This window comes from Natrix helvetica (assembly GCF_964273705.1).
Source record: "Natrix helvetica genome assembly, chromosome: Z".
NCBI classification, from domain to species: domain Eukaryota; kingdom Metazoa; phylum Chordata; class Lepidosauria; order Squamata; family Natricidae; genus Natrix; species Natrix helvetica.
Window position 1 is genome coordinate 38,514,345 of NC_138554.1, and position 22,538 is coordinate 38,536,882.

At 43.5% G+C, this 22,538-nt stretch overlaps 1 protein-coding gene across 1 annotated transcript in view; it reads left to right on the forward strand.

The window, feature by feature from the left end:
- Nucleotides 1-2,993: 2,993 nt before the first annotated feature.
- Nucleotides 2,994-22,538, forward strand: part of LOC309381577 (parathyroid hormone/parathyroid hormone-related peptide receptor-like) — a gene marked incomplete at both ends in the record, with an annotated part of 38,298 nt that continues 18,753 nt past the window's right edge. The window contains one exon of the mRNA XM_081932736.1: nt 2,994-3,071. Within this exon, the coding sequence (XP_081788862.1) occupies nt 2,994-3,071 (78 nt within the window). The remainder of the gene's footprint in view (nt 3,072-22,538) is intronic.

Sequence of the window (22,538 nt, forward strand, 5' to 3'; positions counted from 1 at the left end):
AGTAAGTATAAAAAGTGGAAGGAGGGGGACATAACTAAGGCAGAATATCAGCAAATAGCCCGAGCCTGTAAAGATGAAGTGAGGAAAGCTAAGGCTCACAATGAAGAAAGGCTTGCCACAAAAGTAAAAATTAACAAAAAAAGCTTCTTCCAACATGTTAAAAACAAGAAAAAAGTTAAGGAAACAATTGGTCCATTGCTAGGAGAAAGTGGCAAGAAGGTGACAAGCAACAGGGAGAAAGCAGAACTATTTAACTCATGTTTTGCATCTGTCTTTACACAAAGGGATAAAACAGTCCAACCTATCAAAAGCAGCACCACAAAATTAGGAACACAAATTGAAATAGGGAAGAAAATGGTAAGTGAGCACCTGTCTACCCTAGATGAGTTCAAATCACCAGGACCGGATGGATTACACCCCAGAGTTCTGAAGGAACTAGCAGACGAGATCTCAGAACCACTGAATTATATCTTTCAGAGATCCTGGAACACCGGGGAACTACCAGAGGACTGGAAAAGAGCTGATGTGGTTCCCATCTTCAAAAAAGGGAAAAAATTAGATCCAGGAAACTACAGACCTATCAGCCTAACCTCAATACCAGGAAAGATTCTGGAAAAAATAATCAAGCAACGAATTTGCGAACACCTAGAAGCAAACAAAGTAATAGCCAAAAGCCAACATGGATTTGTCAAAAACAGATCATGCCAGACTAATCTTATTGCATTCTTTGATAATGTGACAAAATTAGTGGACCAGAGGAATGCCGTTGATATAGTTTACTTGGACTTCAGTAAGGCTTTTGATAAGGTAGACCATAACCTACTACTAGATAAAGTAGAAGAATGTGGGTTAGACAGCATCACCACCAGATGGATTGGTAACTGGCTGACCAACCGCACTCAACGTGTAGTTCTCAATGGAACTGCATCTACATGGAGGGAAGTATGCAGTGGAGTACCCCAAGGCTCTGTTTTAGGCCCAGTACTCTTCAACATCTTCATCAATGATTTGGATGAGGGAATAAATGGGGAACTCATCAAATTTGCAGATGATACCAAGCTGGCAGGAATAGCCAACACTCCAGAAGATAGGCTTAAGATACAGAAGGATCTTGACAAACTTGAACATTGGGCACTATCTAATAAAATGAAATTCAATGGTGAAAAGAGTAAGGTTCTACATTTAGGCAACAAAAACGGAATGCACAGGTACAGTATAGGTGATACCTTACTCAGTAGTAGTAACTGTGAAAGGGATCTTGGAGTCCTAGTGGACAACCATTTAAATATGAGCCAGCAGTGTGCAGCAGCTGCCAAAAAAGCCAACACAGTTCTAGGCTGCATCAACAGAGGGATAGAATCAAGATCACGTGAAGTGTTAATACCACTTTATAATGCCTTGGTAAGGCCACACTTGGAATACTGCATTCAGTTCTGGTCGCCACGATGTAAAAAAGATGTGGAGACTCTAGAAAGAGTGCAGAGAAGAGCAACAAAGATGATTAGGGGACTGGAGACTAAAACATATGAAGAACGGTTGCAGGAACTGGGTATGTTTAGCTTAAGAGAAAGAAGGACTAGGGGAGACATGATACATTATTCCAATATCTCAGAGGTTGCCACAAAGAAGAGGGAGTCAAACTATTCTCCAAAGCACCTGAGGGTAGAACAAGAAGCAATGGGTGGAAACTAATCAAGGAGAGAAGCAACTTAGAACTGAGGAGAAATTTCCTGACAGTGAGAACAATTAATCAGTGGAACAGCTTGCCTCCAGAAGTTGTGAATGCCCCAACACTGGAAGTCTTTAAGAAGATGTTGGATAGCTATTTGTCTGAAATGGTATAGGGTTTCCTGCCTAGGCAGGGGGTTGGACTAGAAGACCTCCAAGGTCCCTTCCAACACTACTATTGTATTATTGTATTAACATTTAGGCAGACCATAGCTTCATAATGCTACAGTTACACTGTATTTAATATTGCCTTTTCTGAGCGTTTACTGGACTACATCTATCATTACTGTATTCTGGCTGGGATGCCTGGAGATATAGGCTTTGTAATCTGATGATTTCTGGAATTTGGAAAGGCTGAAGTACACACCAAAAGTGCTTTTTCCAACAACAATTGGACTTTCTTGGTTTTTTTCATATATTTAACTTCTCATCCAAGAAATTTCTTCATTTTCTGGAATGGAAGAAGCTTCTTAGATGAGAAGCAAAACGTTTTCAAAGAAAAAAAACCCCAAGGAAGTCCAATTGCTTTTGGGAAAAGCACTTTTGGGATAACCATGACGCCGATGATTGAGAATCTCCATAGACATTCAGCTGAAGCGCATCTCCATTGCATTTCACATATCAACAGGCAGAAATCTCTGCCTCTAATTCTAAACCAGGAAACCCCACGTAGCAACTCTTTTTTTTCCCCTGAGTGCATATGAGAAAGAGTAAGATATGCATATGAGTAGAGAGTAAGTAAAGAGCTTCATCGGATTGGAAAGGGAAAAGCCAGCTAGCCAGCCAAACGCTTGCAAAGGCTAAGAAAGAAGGACCGAGGATTCAGCTTGGGTGGGTGGTTTTCCCTTTCCAGCACAGTGAAACTCTTTACCTACTCTGTGTCTCTTTCTCGTGCAGAAAAGGAGTGGCTGACAGGAGAAGTCATAAATACACCCCAAATAAGCAGAGAGGGCAGGCTAAATCACCAAGCAAAGGGAACATTGAACATAATTAAGCAGCAGCCTCAGCACCATCTATCAGTTAAATGAATGCTGATGTCCCAGAAATTTGGAGACCAGGCTGTTTTGTTGCTGAAGAAGGCTGCTGAAGAAGTTTAATCTGTGGATGAAGAAATGAACTTGCGTGCCAACATTGCTAGATCCATGGAACTTCAGTTTGGATTTACGTACTGAAGAATACTTTCCCCTTCCTTCAAGAAAGCATCGAACTGGACAATAAAAAAAAATATTTTCCCCACTTTGGATGGCACCAGGATTCTGAGAAGGATGGAGGATATGACCCAGCTAAGCAGCTTCCTAAGAGTTGCTTTTTGTTTCTCCTTTCTGAATGTGGTCTGTGCTTTGGTAAGCCCTTTTTTCTCTCTTCCTTTTTCGTGTTGCAAGCAATAGGCACAGATGATAGGGATGTTTACCGTATCAGGCAGAAATAATCCCACTGAAATGGGGTTTGAGCACAAGTCCTGTTATCTTGATTCAATTTTACTTTAGGATTATACTCCCATTTATTTCAGGGGAACTTATATGTTGCTAATTGATTTTGCCCCTTATCTTAGTCTGGAGCAGAAGCAGTTTATTTAAATTAAACGCCTGAACACTTGGCTAATAAAGCAGGTAAAATTTCCCTTTTCTTGCTTGGACAAATTATTATCTTTTGCCTTCCTCCAAAATTTTGACACAGATTTCATGAATTGGACAGGCTATATAGAAAACATGAATGCATTTTGGGGGATATAGCCAGTGGAGATTTTACTTTTGAGTTATCCTGCCTCAATTATGAAATGTTTCAGGGAATCTAGCTCAGCTTTCCCCAACTTGGGGTTCTCAAACTATATGGGACATTAATTCCCCTCACCCAGCTAGTAGGGTTAGTGTCTGGGAAAGATGAAATTTGTATTACCAAGTCAGCTAAATGGTGCTCTTTTGAAGGGCACAAATCATTGTTTTTCATATAGTAGCTCTTCTGTGTCTCCCTTCATCTTTTGCAATGCTTATTTTCTTACACCACTAACTCCATTATGGAGGATTATAAAATATCTTTCCATGGGTGTCATCCCAACCTGGTCATGATTATTTTAGTCCAGGCTGTCTGTGCTCTTTTATTGTTTTTATTATTTTTCAAAATGTTGCAAGATATGCTGGAATGGACAGCCATAGCAAATAAATAAAGAAATAACCACCATAGCTTGTAAATCATAGTTATGATTTACTATACACTAATCCAATCTATTCTAGTCTGTTCAATAAAACACAGTTAAGTAAACTTATGTGATGTGACATAACTATGATATCTATCTAGCTACTGGCTGTTTTACAGTGTGGCTAAGCCATAATGTTCTTTAGTGTGTTGTGTAACCTAGGAATTGTACTTAAAAAACCAAAGTTTAGGCTTCCTGTTTTGAGTGAACCAATAATACAGGATGATTACCAGCTTATTCATATATAGACATCATCAGGAAACAAGCGACTCTGTTTAAATGAATAATTAAATAACAGAATCTATCCTTTTATCTCCCAAACAAGGCTCTAAAAATTAATTTGCAATTAATAATTTCTGCTGGTGTGGTTTGTATGGTCTTCAAAGTCTCATACATGCATATTGCGCAGGTTTGGAAAATTTCAGTATTACTGTTAAGAATTACGTCTATGCTGCCACAGTTTGCAGTATCAGAAAGATTTTAAGTGTGATTTGAAAAAGACACTTTGTGTTCCCCGACGCAAAAATATATGACTAGATATTAGATGAGAATTAGGAAGTTCCAAGTTTAAATCTTTGCTCTGCATTCAGATTCATAGATTTTGGACTTTTTAGTTATGATTTGTTCTATAAATTGCAAAGTAATTATTATATGATATAATCATCTCAAATTTTAAAAATCACATTGCTCATGACAGTCACCATTGGCCACCACTGTCGAAAACTGATGACATAGTTTCCTTTCATTTTTGAGATACTCAGAACCTGTAATGTAACCTAACAATGTCTTTTTTAAGAATACCTCCCAATGCCCCCCTAAAGCCAGAAAATCCTAATCTTACTCCCATTGCATCTATATACTCAGCTGACCCCACTCTGGCCATTGAAAGGTGTCTACTTCTGAATACTGTATGACACCAATCATCTAGTAAATGAATTAGATTGATTCCATCATGATACCTCAGTATAACATAGCACTGAAAATAATTGTGAGGAATCACCTTGGAGGAAGAGGTACAATCCGTAGGGAGGTAACCACCACCACCCCACTTTTAAGGGTGTGAAATTCTCCCCTATTTTTTGCACTCTGAATAATTTGGGGATTCTGAACAAAAAATAACCCATACTAATATACCACAAATAGTTGTGATGTCTCTCTAAATACAATAGTAGAGTTGGAAGGGATTTTGGAGGTCTTCTAGTCCAACCCCCTGCCTAGGTAGGATACCCTATACCTATACAAATGGCTATCCAACATCTTATTAAAGACTTCCAGTGTTGGGGCATTCACAACTTCTGGAGGCAAGCTGTTCCACTGATGAATTGTTCTAACTGTCAGGAAATCTCTCCTCAGTTCTAAGTTGCTTCTCTCCTTGATTAGTTTCCACCCATTGCTTCTTCTTCTACCCTCAGGTGCCTTGGAGAATAGTTTGACTCCCTCTTCTTTGTGGCAACCCCTGAAATATTGGAACATTGCTATCATGTCTCCCCTCGTCCTTCTTTTAATTAAACTAGACATACCCAGTTCCTGCTACCGTTCTTCACATGTTTTAGTCTCCAGTCCCCTAAACATCGTTGCTCTTCTCTGCACTCTTTCTAGAGTCTTCACATTTTTTCTACATCGTGGCGACCAAAACTGAATGCAGTATTCCAAGAGTGGCCTTACCAAGGCATTATAAAGTGGTATTAACCCTTCACGTGATCTTGATTCTATCCCTCTGTTGATGCAGCCTAGAACTGTGTTGGCTTTTTTAGCAGCTGCTGCACACTGCTGGCTCATATTTAAATGCTTGTCCACTAGGACTCCAAGATCCCTCTCACAGTTGCTACTATTAAGCAAGGTACCACCTATACTGTACCTGTGTATTTTGTTTTTCTTGCCTAAACGTAGAACCTTACTCTTTTCACCATTGAATTTCATTTTATTAGATAGTGCCCAATGTTGAAGTTTGTCAAGATCCTTCTATATCTTAAGCCTATATTCTGGAGTGTTGGCTATTCCTGCTAGTTTGGTGTCATCTGCAAACTTGATGAGTTCCCCATTTATTCCCTCATCCAAATCATTGATGAAGATGTTGAAGAGTACTGGGCCTAAAACAGAGCCTTGGGGTACTCCACTTCATACTTCCCTCCATGTAGATGCAGTTCCATTGAGGACTACATGTTGAGTGCGGTTGGTCAGCCAGTTACGAATCCATCTGGTGGTGATGCTGTCTAGCCCACATTCTTCTACTTTATCTAGTAGTAGGTTATGGTCTACCTTATCAAATGCCTTACTGAAGTCCAAGTAAACTATATCGACGGCATTCCTCTGGTCCACTAATTTTGTCACTTTGTCAAAGGATGCAATAAGATTAGTCTGGCATGATCTGCTTTTGACAAATGCATGTTTGCTTTTGGCTATTACTTTGTTTATTTCTAGGTGTTCGCTAATTCATTGCTTTATTATTTTTTCCAGAATCTTTCCTGGTATTGAGGTCGGACTGATAGGTCTGTAGTTTCCTGGATCTATTTCCCCCCCTTTTTTTGAAGATGGGAACCACATCAGCTCTTTTCCAGTTCTCTGGCAGTTCCCCAGTGCTCCAAGATCTCTGAAAGATATAGTTCAGTGGTTCTGAGATCTTGTCTGCTAGTTCCTTCAGAATCCTGAGGTGTAATCCATCTGGTTCTGGTGATTTAAACTTGTCTAGGGTAGACAGGTGCTCATTTTCTTTACCATTTTCTTCCCTATTTCAACTTGCGTTCCTAATCTGATTTTTGTGGTGGTTTTTGATAGGTTGGACTGTTTATCCTTTTGTGTAAAGACAGATGCAAAAAATGAGTTAAATAGTTCTGCTTTCTCTCTGTTGCTTGTCACCTTCTTGCCACTTTCTCCCAGCAATGGACCAATTGTTTCCTTAACTTTTTTCTTGTTTTTAACATGTTGGAAGAAGCTTTTTTTGTTATTTTTTACTTTTGTGGCAAGCCTTTCTTCATTGTGAGTCTTAGCTTTCCTCACTTCATCTTTACAGGCTTGGGCTATATGCTGATATTCTGCCTTACTTATTTCCCCCTCTTTCTACTTTTTATACTTAACTTTTTTGTCTTTTAATTTGTCAGAGAGTTCTTTATGAAGCCATGCTGGTTATTTTTCTTCTTCATTGGTATTGTGCTAGACTGGGCTTTTGTAATCTCATTTTTCAAAATTTCCCAAGTTTCTTGAGTTGTTTTCCCCTTGAAGATTCTCATCCATGGAATTTTTCCCGAGCTCTTTCTAAGTTTATTGAAATTAGCTTTCTTAAAGTCCAAGACTCTAGTTTGACTTTGTTCTACTACTTGTGTTTGCATAATGTTGAATTCCAATATTGCATAGTCACTTGCCCCCAGGGTCCCTGTGGCTTCAGCACCTTCTATCATTTCCTCTCTGTTAGGGAGAATTAAGTCCAATATGGCTGAACCCCTTGTTCCCTTCTCTACTTTTTGGGAAACAAAGTTGTCTGCTAGGTTCGTTAGGATCCTTTTGGATCTTGCACTTGGTGCTGAGTTTGTTTCCCAGTTGATGTCAGGGTAGTTAAAATCCCTCATTATTATTGTGGTGTGCTTCCTACATACCTTAGTTAGCTGACTAGCAAAAAATTAATCTACTTCCTCTGCTTGGTTGGGTGGCCTGTAGTATAGACCTATGGCAATGTCTTTTCCCCCACAACCTTTAATATTGACCCAAATGCATTCGATAGTTCTCATCATTGTTTTGTTCTATTTCTGTAGAGATGTAATTATTTCTTATATATAGTGCAACTCCACCTCCTCTTTTATTTGGTCTATTTTATTTTATTTAGTCTATATGTACATACTAATACAAGGAGCTTTCTATCAAGGTTATTTTCCAAGGTGCATCTAGTCTATTTTTAGTTTTATAATCTTAGTATTTGTTTTATGCTGTTTCCTTGAAAATAAGACCTCCATGGATAAAAGCCCAATCAGGCTTTTGAGCGCATGCGCTAAAACAAACCCTGAAAATAAGCCCTCTCTGAAAATTTTGCAACACAGCAGCAGCCATGAGGTGATCATGCTCACCACCTTCTGCACCCCAAAAATAATAAGAACTCCCCCCAAATAAGGCCAAGCGCTTATTTCAGGGGTCAAAAGAAAATAAGACCCTGTCTTATTTTCATGGAAACACGGTATGTAGGAAAACAGTTGATCCTGCCTAAAGAGCCAATAGTCCACCCAGTTCAAACCATAAACATGAAGAGGATACACTAATGCTTCTTGGAATTCTAGAGATCATAAACAGAGATCAAAATAGCTGGATGATAACACAATCAGATCTGGCATGTAGGTGGTTTTAGATACTTGTTCAACTACAATGGTTTCCACCAAGGTCCTCTGTTCCAGCAGGAACAGAGGTTTAATCCTATTGGTCAAAGAGTCTGACAGCTCCCTATAAAAGGGCTGCTGTCAGACTCAACCTTGCTGGATTGTTCTCAGTTGTTGTACTTAATAAAGAGCTGTTGTTACCATTAAGTCTGTGGGTGCCTATCCATTACCCAATCTAACACTGGCGAAGAGGGTGGGATTGGAAGGCAACTAGGCGAACCAAAAAAAGAGCGTAGCAATCCAGCAAATACATCCAGCCCAGAGCTCAGCAAGGCTTCAAGCAGCCATTTTTAAGCGGCAAACTCAAAACTTCCTCAGAACACAAAATGGCTATGCACGCCCCACTGACTCCATATGACCCAGTCACCGAGCACTGGGATTCATACATGCTACAATTTCACTGTTTCCTTGAGGCAAACAACCTCATTGGTCTTTCTGAAGGCCGCAAGAAGAACATGTTCCTCGGATACTGTGGCTGGGAAGTGTTCGAGATGGCGAAAGACCTCTCTGAGCCGACACCGCTGCAAATCAGTCGCCTGGTCCGTGCTCCAGCAGACGCTGAGGACCCACTATGCCCCCAAGCCATCCAAGCATGTTCACCGGCATGAGTTTAACATCAGGAACCAGAAAGAGAGTGAGTCAATTAATGAGTATGTTGCGGCACTTCGCAAGGCCGCAACGTATTGCGAATCCCGAGACCTGGACGAGCTGATTCTGAACTACATAATTTGCGGCGTGCGGGACATTAATCTACAGAGGAGGTTGCTTGCTAAATCTAACCTCACTCTGCCAATCGCCTTGGATGAAGCCAGGGCGTCTGAATCAGCCATCAAATCTACTGAGACTCTGCAGCACCAGAACGTTCCACAAGACACGCGAAAGAGTACATGCGTACATTGCGAGGCTGCAGAGGCTGAGAGCTCAGAAGGCGAGGAAGATAACAGCTGCTGTATGTGCAGTAATCACGCCCAGCTGGTGCACAAATTCAAACCGCATCTCCTGCCTTGCGCTAGCTGCGGAGGGGACCATGCCAGATCAGCTTGCCGTTTCCATGACGCAACCTGCTAGCACTGCGAGTGAAAGGGACACATCGCCAAGGTGTGCTGGAGCGAATTCCCTACCACTACCTGGCAGCCTAGAAGTGCACCAAACCACCAAGAGAGGCCCAACCAAGGGGCCTGGCAGTCACCACAGCACTCAGAGGGCGACAATAGCATCACCTACCATATGTCAATCAACCAAGTCTGCACCAGGCGGCCAAAAAAGCTGAAAGTCACAGTCCTCATTGAGGACTCTCCATGTGAGATGGAGATCGACACCGGGTCATCACTGACCATCATGCTGTGGTCTACCCTAAAGCAGGCTATCCCTAGCCTAAAGAAGCAGCATCTTCGCACCCCTGACATCCGCCTACGAGATTACCAGAGAAACTGGGTCCCCATCAGGGGCCAAGACACCTTCCAGATGAAGTTCAAGCAGTTCAGCAGGAAACTTCCAGTGACAGTGGTCAGCGGCAACCTGCAGAGCCTCCTAGGGCTTAATTGGTTCTAAGTCCTGGACCTAGAAGTGACCGTTATCAACGCCTTGAAAGACGTCGGCACTGAAGCCATCTTTAAGGAGTTTGAGGACGTCTTCGGCACCGGTCTGGGTAAGTATGTGGGGACTCCAATTTCTTTTAGTTTGGACCCCAACATAGCCCCAATAAGGCTAAAACCCAGGAGAGTACCTTTTGCTCTCCGCCCAAAAATTGACAGAGAAATTGACAAGCTCGTAGGCCAAGGAATCCTAGAGCTGGTCAATCACGCATGCTGGGAGACCCCTATTGTGACACCTGTCAAATCTGATGGGCCTCTCCACATCTGCACAGACTACAAGTGCACAATATATAAAGCGCTACAACAAAGTGCCTACCCTGTACCCATTATACAGCACCTCCTTCATTCATTAGGCCCGGGAAATTTTTTCTCAAAATTGGACATGGTGCAGGCATACCAACAATTGCCTGTAGATGGTGCTACGGCGGAGGACCAAACCATTGTGACGCATGGGGGATGTATTCAAATGTCACCGCCTGCAATTCGGCATTAGTATCGCCCCTGGACTGTTCCAAAGCATCATGGAATGGCTTTTGCAGGGGATTCCAGTAGTCATCCACTATTTCAATGACATCTTGGTATCGGCTGCAAATGAGGTGCAACTTTTCAAACGTGTACAAACAGTTTTGGCTCAAATTAAAGACAAAGGCCTCCATCTCAAAAAAGAGAAATGCCAAATTAACATGCCAAGGATTGAATTCTTAGGGTACCTAATCGATGGCTCTGGGATTCACCCAACCAAACAAAAATTTAAAGCAATTCAGGATGTTTGCAATCAAACCGAGCTGCAGGTAATCCTCAGGCTCCTTCATTTCTACAGCGTCTTTCTTAAGCCACCGTTGCTGAGCCCTTACACTGTCTCCTGGCTAAGAACATGAAGTAGTCCTGGGGCAGAGCCGAGGCTGCTGCATTTGCCGGGGTAAAATGACTACTGTCGGCAGACTCCTTCCTGTTTCAGTAGAGCCAGACCCTGCCGTTGGTGCTGACCTGTGACGCTTCCTGGTTCAGCGTCAGCGACGTCCTCAGCCACCGCATGCCCAATGGAACCGAAGCCCCTATTGCATTTTACTCCAGGACCTTGTCTGCCGCAGAGCGGAACTACAGCCAGGTGGACCGTGATGTTTTAGCTGCAGTGGCCCAAGTAAAGAGGTTCCATGAGTATCTATATGGCCAGGACTTCGAGCTGGTTACGGACCACAAGCCATTGTTGGGCTTACTGGCTGGGGACTGACCTACCCCAATGTCATTATCACCCCGCATGACCAGATGGACCATCTTCCTAGCTGCCTACTCCTGCCGTCTCATCCACCAACCAGGCTCCACTTTGGGGCACGCTGACACTCTAAGCCACTGCCCACTGCCTGAACTTCTCACTGACCCTACCCACGAGATGCCAGTCCTCCTCATTGACTGCCTTGAGACTGGGCCTGTCTCATCCAGTGATGTTGCCCGTCACTCTGCAAAGGAGTCCACCATCAAACAAATTTTGAACTGGGTGTGGAGAGGGTGGCCTAAGGGACCTGTTGGGCCTGATTTCAAAATGTATTTTGCCAAACATGATGAGTTATTGGTTGTAAATGGCTGTTTACTGTGGGGGGACTGGGTCATTGTTCCACCCAAACTGTGCATTGCAGTATTAGAGGCTTTACACATAGGACATCCTGGAATTGTCAGGATGAAGTCTTTGGCTAGAAGTTATGTGTGGTGGCCTAATATGGACAGGGAGATCGAAGAATGGGTGGCTACCTGCACATCGTGTCAGGAGTCCACACCAGCTCCCCCAGAGGCACCCGCTAAGAAGTGGGAGTGACCTCAAGCACCATGGTCTAGGGTGCACATGGACTTTGCTGGCCCAGTTCACGGCCAGACATTTCTCATAGTTATAGATGCCTACTCGAAATGGTCCCGATGACCTCCACTGCGGCAGAAGCGGTCATCAAGGTGCTACAGAGACTTTTCTCCATGCACGCCCATGCAATTTGAGACCTTCCTAGCAGCTCAGGGAATCAGGCATGCCCTGGTCACGCCATTCCATCCAGCCTCCAATGGTCAGGCGGAGAGAATGGTGAGATCTGCAAAAGAGGCCCTCTGTAGGATGGGCCCAAGAGATTGGCAAACACAGGTTGACCACTATTTGCTAATTTAGCACATCACAGCCAGTGCCACTACAGGAAGAAGCCCCTCCAAGCTTCTCATGGGTCGCCGGCTAAGGTCCCACTTAGACCGGCTACACCTCAATTATTCTGCCTCATCGCCCCCAGACTCCACAAGTAAGATTCAGACATTTAGCGTAGGGGATTCGATATACGCCACAACTACACCAGGGGAACTCTGTGGATTCCTGCCACAGTAATAGGCATCACCGGCTCTCGCTCTTACCTCCTAGAGTTCGAGGACAGTAGGAATTGGAGAAGGCATATTGACCAACTCCGTGGCCGCCTCTCCAACTCCACTCTTAGACAACTAGAGGTAACTCCTGCACGAGTTAGCCAAAGCCCTACCCAAACAGAGCAAATACTCACTCCTTCTACAGCCAGCTCAAGCTCGAGGGTGGTCGGAAACTTATCTGGTTATGTTGCAGGCCCGCAGCGAGCTCCGAGCGAACCGGCTCTAGAAGCTCCAGCCACGGCCTGTGAAAGGTTCCAGGAGCTTCCACCAAGGGAACTGCGGAGCAAACAGGTCCATCCGACCTGTCCAAGGAAAACACTCCTACTGAACTGTGCAGGTCAGGCAGAGCTACACAAAAGCCCGCCTACCTGCGTGACTACGTAACAAGTAGGATTGTTCCATCCAAGAGGGGAGGGGTGTTAGATACTTGCTCTAACGTCAGTGGTTTCCACCAAGGTCCTCTGTTCCAGCGGGAACAGAGGTTTAATCCTATTGGTCAAAGGGTCTGACAGCTCCCTATAAAAGGGCTGCTGTCAGACTCAACCTTGATGGATTGTTCTCACTTGTTGTACTTAATAAAGAGCTGTTGTTACCGTTAAGCCTGTGTGTGCCTATCCATTACCCAATCTAACAGGTGGCTATTCAGAAAATTCCTGGACGTAAAGCTAGAGTGGGAAAATGAAAAGATTCCTAAAAGAAGACAATCTTCAAGGGATATAACCTTGGAATTATCAACTTGAATGCAAGGAGACTACAGTTTACTTTATTTATAAATATAAATGTGTATGTATTGCAATACCATATTTACATAATATTGTGAAGAAAGCTATATGGCTATATCCATGAAGTTATCAGGAGTTAAGCCTGACTTGAAAGAGACATCAAGCAGTTACTGCTACTAGCTACTTATAACTTTCCTCCATAAATTTGCCCACTTTATTAATACAATGACCTAAATTGATGGCCAGGATTTGGTTGGTTGGGAATATCTGATTGCACTGAATTCCAGTAAATAATGAAACAAAATCCATGTGCACCATCCTTAGTTTCTTAAATAAATAAAATTATTGTAATAAATATGTTTTCTATACTTCTATATGTAATGTCATCCTGCTGTCCTGCTCTCTGGAGCAAGGTTTGGTAGTAAATGTCAATTCCTCCAATCTTACATGTATCAAAATCAAATAAAACCAAACATTTTATTCAAGAATAAGGCAATACAATCTAAAAAGTGTGAATATAGATACATATGTATGTCAATCTACAAGCAGTAAATATCCATATGTCATAACAAAGGCACAAGAATGAAATATACAATATAAAAGTACAGGAATACAAGTACAATTATAATATAACCAAATGATATAAAATGCAAGTAAGTAAATGAATCAATCTTCAACCACAAGTAAGATGAATAGCATATAATGAAGCAACTGGGGAACTTGGCTGGATACATTTGGGTTCTTATCAGATAAGAGGAGTGAAATTGTGGAAATTATGCTCTCTGCCCTAAAATGTATAGGAGGTAGAGGAGAATCATCCTTGAGTCCCTGTAAGGGGAACAACAGAAAAGCATATGGCTCTAAGACTCTATTAAGTCATTAAATGTGCTACAAAGCCTGCTAGGTTTACCTGAAATCTCTCAGAAAAATGACCCATTCTATGGATATAGAAAAATCTTTATGTAAGCTGCAATGAGGCCCCAGTGGAAAGCTCATTGCCTTTCAAGACCACAAGGGGGCATTTACTTTCTTAGATTCACAATAGTTTAAAGTTGCTTCTTCTTTTCATTTTTTTCATGTTGCAATAAACTCTGCTGCTTGTTTTGTTGTTAACATAATTGACATCTCTGCCCTGAGAACTATTACCATTTGGCTTGTCTCTCATTTACATAAATACTTAAGCTATGTTATGAGCCACCACACACCAGTTGATCCTGGGATTTCCTAAATGCAAAGCATCTGTTATCTCTTAAGTTTCCTGCTGCTTGGAAAAATTAAAATCCAATCCACATAAGTGATATCCAAAAAAATGATAAACAGACAAGTATGTTGCAAGATTTTTATGTATTGATGTATTTGAAATTTGTGTTAATCCAGCCTGGGCTTATTTACAGGCATTATTAGTTCCTGTTTACATTTGTTCCACAAGAAAAAGGGATGGGAGGTGGGGGGGGGAGGGAGAAGAGAGGAAAGAACAAACAAAAGCAGTTTCAGTTGCAATTCTTGCAACAACTAACTAGGGTGATGGAATAGCTGGAATAGACTAAGGAATTAAAACAGCAAGGTCCTATAAAGCACTGTTTTTCAAATGAGGCAACTTTGAGATATGTGGACTTCAACTCCCAGAATTCCCCAGCTGGGAGTTGAGGCCTACATGTCTTATGTAGCCAGGTTTGAAAAACACTGCTCTAGTAGGACAAGGCAATAATCCTGGTACTTCTCCCTTCCTTGCTGATTTCAGAGGGTAGAGGAAAGGTGTAACCATTCATTTCTGATTCCTGAATATAACACATACATTTTCAATTGCCTCAATTCCCCCTCTCTGTTTGCTCTGTTTGTCTCTGAATTGCTTGTTAACTTTAGTATGGGGTTGTTAAAAGCTACACTGGACAAGGGGTGCCTTGTTCTCCACTGGCTCAGCCACTACGCACCCCTGTGCGATCTGAGAGAGCAATTGGGGAATGACTGTGTGTTAAGAGGGTGAGAGGTGTAACATGGCAATGTAGGAATTGCAGAGTCTGCAGAAGAAGAATTTCCGAAGCTAGCAGGGAAGCTTTGATATCTTTGCCAACTGATGGAGGTTACCTTAAACATCATTTCTATCCATCCACCCAACCAACCAATTGGATCTCATAATTGCAATTAATACAGAAATTTTAATATCATCATTACAGACAGTACTTGACTTATGACCACAACTGAGCCCAAAGTTTCTGTTACTAAGCAAGACATTTGACAAGTGAGTTTTGCCCCATTTTACAAATTTCCTTGTCACAGTTATTAAGTGAATCGTTGCAGTTGTTAAAGTTAGTAAAATGGCCATTAAGTGAATCTGGCTTCCCCATTGACTTTGCTTGTCAGAAGGTTGCAAAAGGTGGCCATATGATTCCAGGGCACTGCTATTGTGATAAATATGAGTCATTTGGCAAGCTTCTGAATTTTGATCGTATGACCATGGGAACACTGCAATGGTCTTAACTATAAAAAATAGCCATAAATCACTTTTTTCCAGTGCTATTGTAACTTTGAACTGTTACTAAACAAACTGCTGTAAGCTGAAGACTACCTTTACTGTTGCTGTATTTTTATTTTAATATATGCTTGTACTTTTATTTGTTTGTATCTCATCTTTATTATTTTTACAAATAAGATGGTGAACATATCTAGCACCCTTCCCTTCTATTTTCCCTGCAACAACAACAACACTGTGAGATGAGTTGGGATGAGAGAGAGGGACTGGCCCAAGATCATGCAGCTGGATTTCATGGATAAAGGCGCACTTGAACTCATGGTCCCCTTCTTACTAGCCTGGTGTGCCTTAACCATTGCCACTGATGGTCTTGAAGGAAGGTTCATCCATGGTCCAGTCTTCTCCAACTTGATGCCCTCCACAAGTGTTGGGTGTCAGCTGGCTGGAATGCTGGGAAGTGAAGCATTTTATACATCTACTAGCTAGTAGATTGGGAAAGAGCTTCTGAATTTAAGCTTTAACTATGTTTTGCTGAACAAATAACAAATAGATGGGTCCACTCCACACATCTCAGCTGTAAACCTTATTTTACAGGTTGCAATGGAGGTAAATAATAAGCCGAAAAAACCTAGTAATTAAAATGTAGCTTAGTAAGAATATGCAAACCCAATGTAATTCAATTATTTATAATAATTAAAATGTTACCCCACACTCATCCCCCCCCCAAAAAAACAAAACCCCATGCAATTATGGAACCCATAGATTTTATTATATTGCAAGGATGATTTCCAAGATATGAACCTGCTAATACCTCTCTCTCTCCCTCTTTCTCCCTCTCTCTGCTTTTGATTTTATGACTCACATTTTGTTTATGTCCAATCTGAAAAGCTTGCCTTTTATTCCTAGCGCTAAACAGTTGGCGGCATTGTCCCTGATGAATCTCCTCATTAGCAGCTGGGGCTTCATCAGGGCCCTATTGCAGCTCCCCCATACATGTACACAAACCCCAGCGGCTGCCACAGACACAATGGAAATTTCATTAATGTGAATGTCTTTATCAAGATTTGCAGACGAGCAACCTAACTGCAGCTGTCATCACTGGGGCCCACTTAAGTAATCTCTAGTGTTGCCTTGCTTTATCTTACTGAGCTGTCCCATTTCCTGACAATTTTTCACAGGAAATGAGTCAGTCTTTGACTAACACAATGCAATCTCATAGTCATGTTCTGAACATAGCTTTTCATACATCTGATCCCACCAAAAAGCTTAGCTTCCCTGGGCCATCCCCTATGGCTCATAATTAAGGGAGCATTTTCAGGAGCCATCCTCAGATTGCTTAAGGTGTTATGTATTTCTCTCAATCTATCCCTGTTTATTCATCCATCCATCCATCCATCCATCCATCCATCCAATATTTAATTTTAATTTAATTTAATTAGCACTTCTAGACCGCCCCCTCTCCCAAAAGGGACTCGGGGCGGTGTACAGTCCATATCAAAAACATCATACATAATAACAATTAAAAATTATTAAATGGATAAATACATAAATAAGAGGAGGATAAAATAGACAGAACTGTAATTGCTAAATAAATAATTTAAAATATACAAAGTTTAAAACCCCAGTGTCTTATAAAATTAAGTCCCCTAAAAAACCAGTAGGAAATATATATGCCAGGAGGTAGACGTTAAGAATTATGCCAGGCCAGCCAGTCGGAACAGGTGAGTCTTCAGTTTCTGCCGGAAGGAGCGGAAGTCAGTGGTGGTTCTAATGTCGGGGGGGAGGTCATTCCAGAGGGTTGGGCCCATCACAGAGAAGGCCCTACTCCTTGGTGTCGCCCGTTGGCATTGCCTAGTGGACGGCACCAGGAGAAGCCCCTCCCTGTGAGAGCGAATTGGCCGCAGGGATGTATGTGGGAGGATGCGATATCTAGACTAATCTCTATGTCTGGAGTTCAGGTTCCCCAAAGCCTCAGCCAGGATGCTCCTCCAAACAATCCAGAAAAATAATAGAAGGATCAAATACAGCCTTACTGATATCCCTATCAATATACAATGATTTGTATTATTCGCCACAGCCTTAGAATGCAATTAAAATAATTAATAGAACACAGTCATGATATGCCTTCAGGAGCAAAATTTTAATTTACTGTATATACAGGTAGTCCTTGGCTTACAACAATTTGTTTAGTGACCGATCAAAGTTACAGCATTGAAAAAGTGACTTTTGATTGTTTTTCACTTACAACCATTGCAGGATTCCCATGATAGTATAACCAAAATTCGGGCACTTGGCAACTGGCATGTATTTACGATGATTGCATTGTTCTGGCGTTCATGTGATGCCCATTTGTAAGCTTCCCAGACAGCTTCCTATAAAATCAATGGAGGAAGCCAGATTCACTTAATGACCACATGATTCACTTAACGGGCAAAGTGATTCTAATAACAACTGTGGCATAAAAGATCATAACGTAAGGTGCAACTCACTTAACAATGGCCTCACTTAGCAACATAAATTTTGGGCTCAATTATGGTCATATTATCCATATTTTCTTTTAATCTTATTTCAAACCTCCTAAAGTCTTGGTAGATGGACCATACATGAATTAATGTAAACAAATCAATAAATTTGATATTTAAAGGGGGGGGGAGATAGTGAGGAATAAAGCTTGACTCCTGATGACTTGATACATATCCTTGCAGTTTTGTGGGAAGCAAAGACTGAAGTTCCTTTCTTCCAGAATTTTTCCATATTTTCCCTGCTTAGCATAAAGTCTTAGTCTCTCCAAGGTCCCCATCCAAGTACCAATCAGGCCTAATCCTGCTTAATTTCTGAAAGATCAGGAGAGGGGTTGTTCTAGCTTGCGGAGAACACAGGTGGACAAATGGAGGCGAGCCAGGACTTAACAGAATGCTAACAGTTTATTGCTAACAGGTTGCCAACGCGGCAATTCACAATACACGCGCTTCGCTAACAGGCAACAGCCGAGCTCTGCTCTGACAGCCTTTATATATGCCGCTGTCAGAGCAGTCAGCCAATCAGCGCTTAGCACAGCACCCCCTAGCGTAGCGGACCAGAGGGAAAACTATATACACAACACTCCTTTACACCTAGAGAGCGCATGCGTAATCTTGCAAATACCTTGGGCGGTGACGGACCCGCCCTGATCTTCGCAGAGTGACGTCTGCTTTCGAGTTAGTGGCCGTGGCTTCCAACGGCCCGGAATTTTTCCTACCAGGCTTTTTTACCGCTGGAGGTTCACAGGGAAAACAAGGTAGGTTCCTAGGTTTACCTATTCTATCTTGAGGTGGCTCTGGGGTGGTAGGCCTGGAATTTGGTGTTTGTGCGAATTCGGAGTCTAGGCCCTGTTGCTCCCATGGCTCTGGGGTGGTAGGCCTGGAATTAGCTGTTTGTGTGTTTTCGGAATCTAGACCCTGTTGCTCCCTTGTTGTGTTTGCCTCCCCTTGCCGGTTCCGCAGCTGATTTATATGGCGTTTCCATATTCGGCCATCCTCAATTTCGACTATGTAAGAGCAGGGGCCCGTAATTTTTCTAATAATTCCCTTTACCCAAAGTGGGTGGCTGGCGTAATTCCGGGCATATACTGTAGCATTTATAGAGAAACCTTTTATCTGACTGTGTGAGTCAAGAGGCTTTGATGGGGCATATTCAGGGTGAAGCCTGTCAAGTGTTGTCCTAATACGCCGACCCATCAATAACTCAGCAGGGCTTTTATTAGTTGTGGCGCATGGGGTGGCATGTTGCCAAAAGAGATATGTGTCTATGTCCTCCTGCCAGTTAAGTGGACCAAACCTAGCCAGCGCTTCTTTAGCTGATCTGACCGCGCGTTCCGCTAGGCCATTGGCCGCCGGATTGAAGGGGGCTACAAATGCATGTCGGATTCCCAATTGAGTAAAGAATTTGTTGAGCAGGGCAGCAGTAAATTGGGGACCATTATCAGATACCACTAGATCAGGCAACCCATGGGTAGCGAAAACCCTTCTAAGTACCTTGATGATGGCAGGGGCAGTAGTACTAGACAACAAGGCAATTTCCACCCACTTAGAATAAGCATCAACAATCACAATAAAAACCTGGCCCTTTACTGGGCCTGCCAAGTCCATGTGGATCCTGGACCACGGAGCTCTGGGTTGCTCCCAGTTTTGGATGGGAGCTCTGGGACCGGCAGGTCGGGATTCCTGGCACTTTTCACAGCCAGAGACCCACCGTGCAATGTCCTGGTCCATGCCCGGCCACCAAGCGTAGCTGCGGCCGAGTGATTTCATTCTGACGATGCCGGGGTGGCCTTCATGCAGCGTATTCAGCACCGCTTCTTGGAGTGAGGCAGGAACGACCACTCGGCTTCCCCACAGGAGGCAACCTTGCTGGGTAGAGAGTTCATGTTGCCTGGTTGCAAAAGGTTGCCATTCGGTGCCCAGAGGTTTGGCTGGCCATCCACGTTCAGTCCAAGCCAGCACCCTGGAGAGTAGCTTGTCTCGCCGTGTGTGTGTGGCCACGTCTGCTGCCGTGATGGGCGACTGCATCTCGTCGATTAAGAGAACGTCGGAGGCAGGAGCAGGATCCTGGACGGCAATGGGCAGGGGGCATCTGCTTAACGCGTCAGCATGTGAGATGTGCTTCCCAGGTCGATGGAGCAGGGTATAGTTATAGGCTGCCAGGAACACCGTCCATCTCGTGAACCGTGGAGACAAGATCTGTGGCGTTTGCTTGTCCCCAGCGATGATGCCCAACAGGGGCTTGTGATCCATCACTATATGGAAATGACGGCCATACAGATAGGAATGAAAACGCTTCACCCCGGCTACTATAGCCAAAGCTTCACAGTCGAGCTGGTTATAGTTTCTTTCGGGCAAAGACAGGGTGCGGGAGAAGAATGCGACCGGTACCTCTAAGCCAGACTGCAGACGGTGGCTTAAAACTGCTCCGACCCCGTAGGGAGATGCGTCACAGGTTAGAGTCACTGGGAGGGATTCGCTGTATTGGTGCAAAACAGTCTCAGAGGTTAAAAACTTTTTTGATATTAGCAAAAGCAGCGGCCTCTTTCTTTCCCCAAAACCATTTTGCGGAACGGTCTAGCAAGCGATGGAGAGGCTCCACAACAGACGCTTTATGGGGCAGAAAAATATTGTAAAAATTGAGCAGCCCTAAAAATGCTTGAAGCTCGGCTTTGTTTGTTGGTGAGGGGGCTTGGGTGATCGCCTGCACCTTAGCAGGCGTAGGACGGATTCCATTCTTATCGATTAAGAAACCTAAGAACTCAACTTGTGGAACAGCAATTTGGCACTTGGTTGTTTTTAGTTTTAAACCAGCACCGCGGAAATGCTGAAGTACGGTTCGTAGATGGGTCATAAGGTGCGTCATGGAACGGGCTGATACCAGGACGTCGTCAAAATAAGGCACGATGCCTGGTATCCCTTGCAAAAGCCTTTCTATTAAGTTCTGAAATAACCCTGGCGCTACGCTGACCCCAAACTGCAATCGGTGGCACTTAAAAGCGCCTCTGTGTGTAACTATAGTCTGGGCTTCAGCAGTTGCCTCGTCCACAGGCAGCTGCTGATATGCCTGAGCCAGATCGAGTTTAGCAAAAATTGTTCCCTGTCCCAGAGAGTGCAACAAATGCTGCACCACTGGTACGGGGTATGCACTCTGCTGTAATGCGCGATTAAGGGTGCACTTAAAGTCCCCACAGATGCGCACAGACCCATCATGCTTCACTGGTACGACAATGGGAGTCTCCCAACAGGCATGATCAATAGGTTCTAACACCCCCTGAGCTATTAACTTATCTAATTCAGCGTCTACTTTAGATTTCAACGCGAACGGCACCCGGCGCGGCTTTAGCCGCCGTGGTGGTACTTGGGGGTCTAAATTGAAGGAAATGGGTGTGCCAGTATATTTCCCTAATCCTTCCCCGAAAACTTTGGGAAATTCCTTAATCAGAGTATCAAGGTGTGGAGTGGTCTGGATCTGATCTATACCAGTTATGGCTAGACCTAAAGCTTCAAACCACTCCAACCCTAATAAACTTGGCCTGGGGCCCTTGACTACAATGAGAGGGAGCCTTTTTTGAAACTGTTTAAATGATACCTTACAGTAAAACTTCCCTAGTACTGGAATGGAATTCCCTTGGAAATCCCTCAGCTTCAATGGGCACGGGGATAGACGTGCCTGTGAAATACCTGGCACAATTCTCCTGATTCCTGCCCATGAGATGATAGACACGGCTGAGCCAGTATCTATTTCCATCTGGCAGGGCTTACCCTCTAGCCTGACATTGAGGAATATTTTTCCCCTAGGTGCATGGATGATCTGATCCACTGCATACTCATCCCTGTCATCATTGACTGTGAAACAAGAATCTTGTTTTCTAGAACCAGCGTTCCTGCCTAAGTTAGAGGGCTTCCTGAAACTTTGGTTAGGGCTGGGAGAGTTCCCTTCTAACGCGCTCGCACACGGAGCTACTGCCCTACAAACTCTCGCCAAATGGCCCCTTCTCCCGCAACGGAGACAGGCAACGTTTTTAAAACGGCAGTCTGCCCTATCATGCTTACCCCCACACCCAGGGCAATTTGCACGGAATACAGCCTTACCCTGGCGCCCTTTTTGTTGCTCACCACGCAGACGATGTACTTCATTGTTTCCGACGGCTCCGGTGTCCTCGAGAGTGTCTTCATGGTGAACCTCGGTAGTTTTTTCTGCAGATAGAGGCTTTGAGAACCTCTGGAGTTCGTCTGTGGATTTGCTTGACATTTCTACAGCCCTGGCTTCGTCAAGGGCTGTTTGCAAATCGAGTTCGGGTTTGGCCAGTAGATGGCGTTGTATGCGGAGGTCTCTAACACCCCCCACAATCTGATCTGTTAATACTTCATCTAGGTCTCTAAACCTACAATGGACAGCTGCGGCTCGTAACGCAGCCACGTAATCATTAATGGATTCTCCCTCTCGCTGAACCCTACGGTAAAAGGCAAATCTTCGTGTGGTGTGGGAGAGCGATGGGGCGTAATGATTCTTTAATTTAGTCATTAACACATCCCAGGTTATGTCGTGGACAGAGTGTGG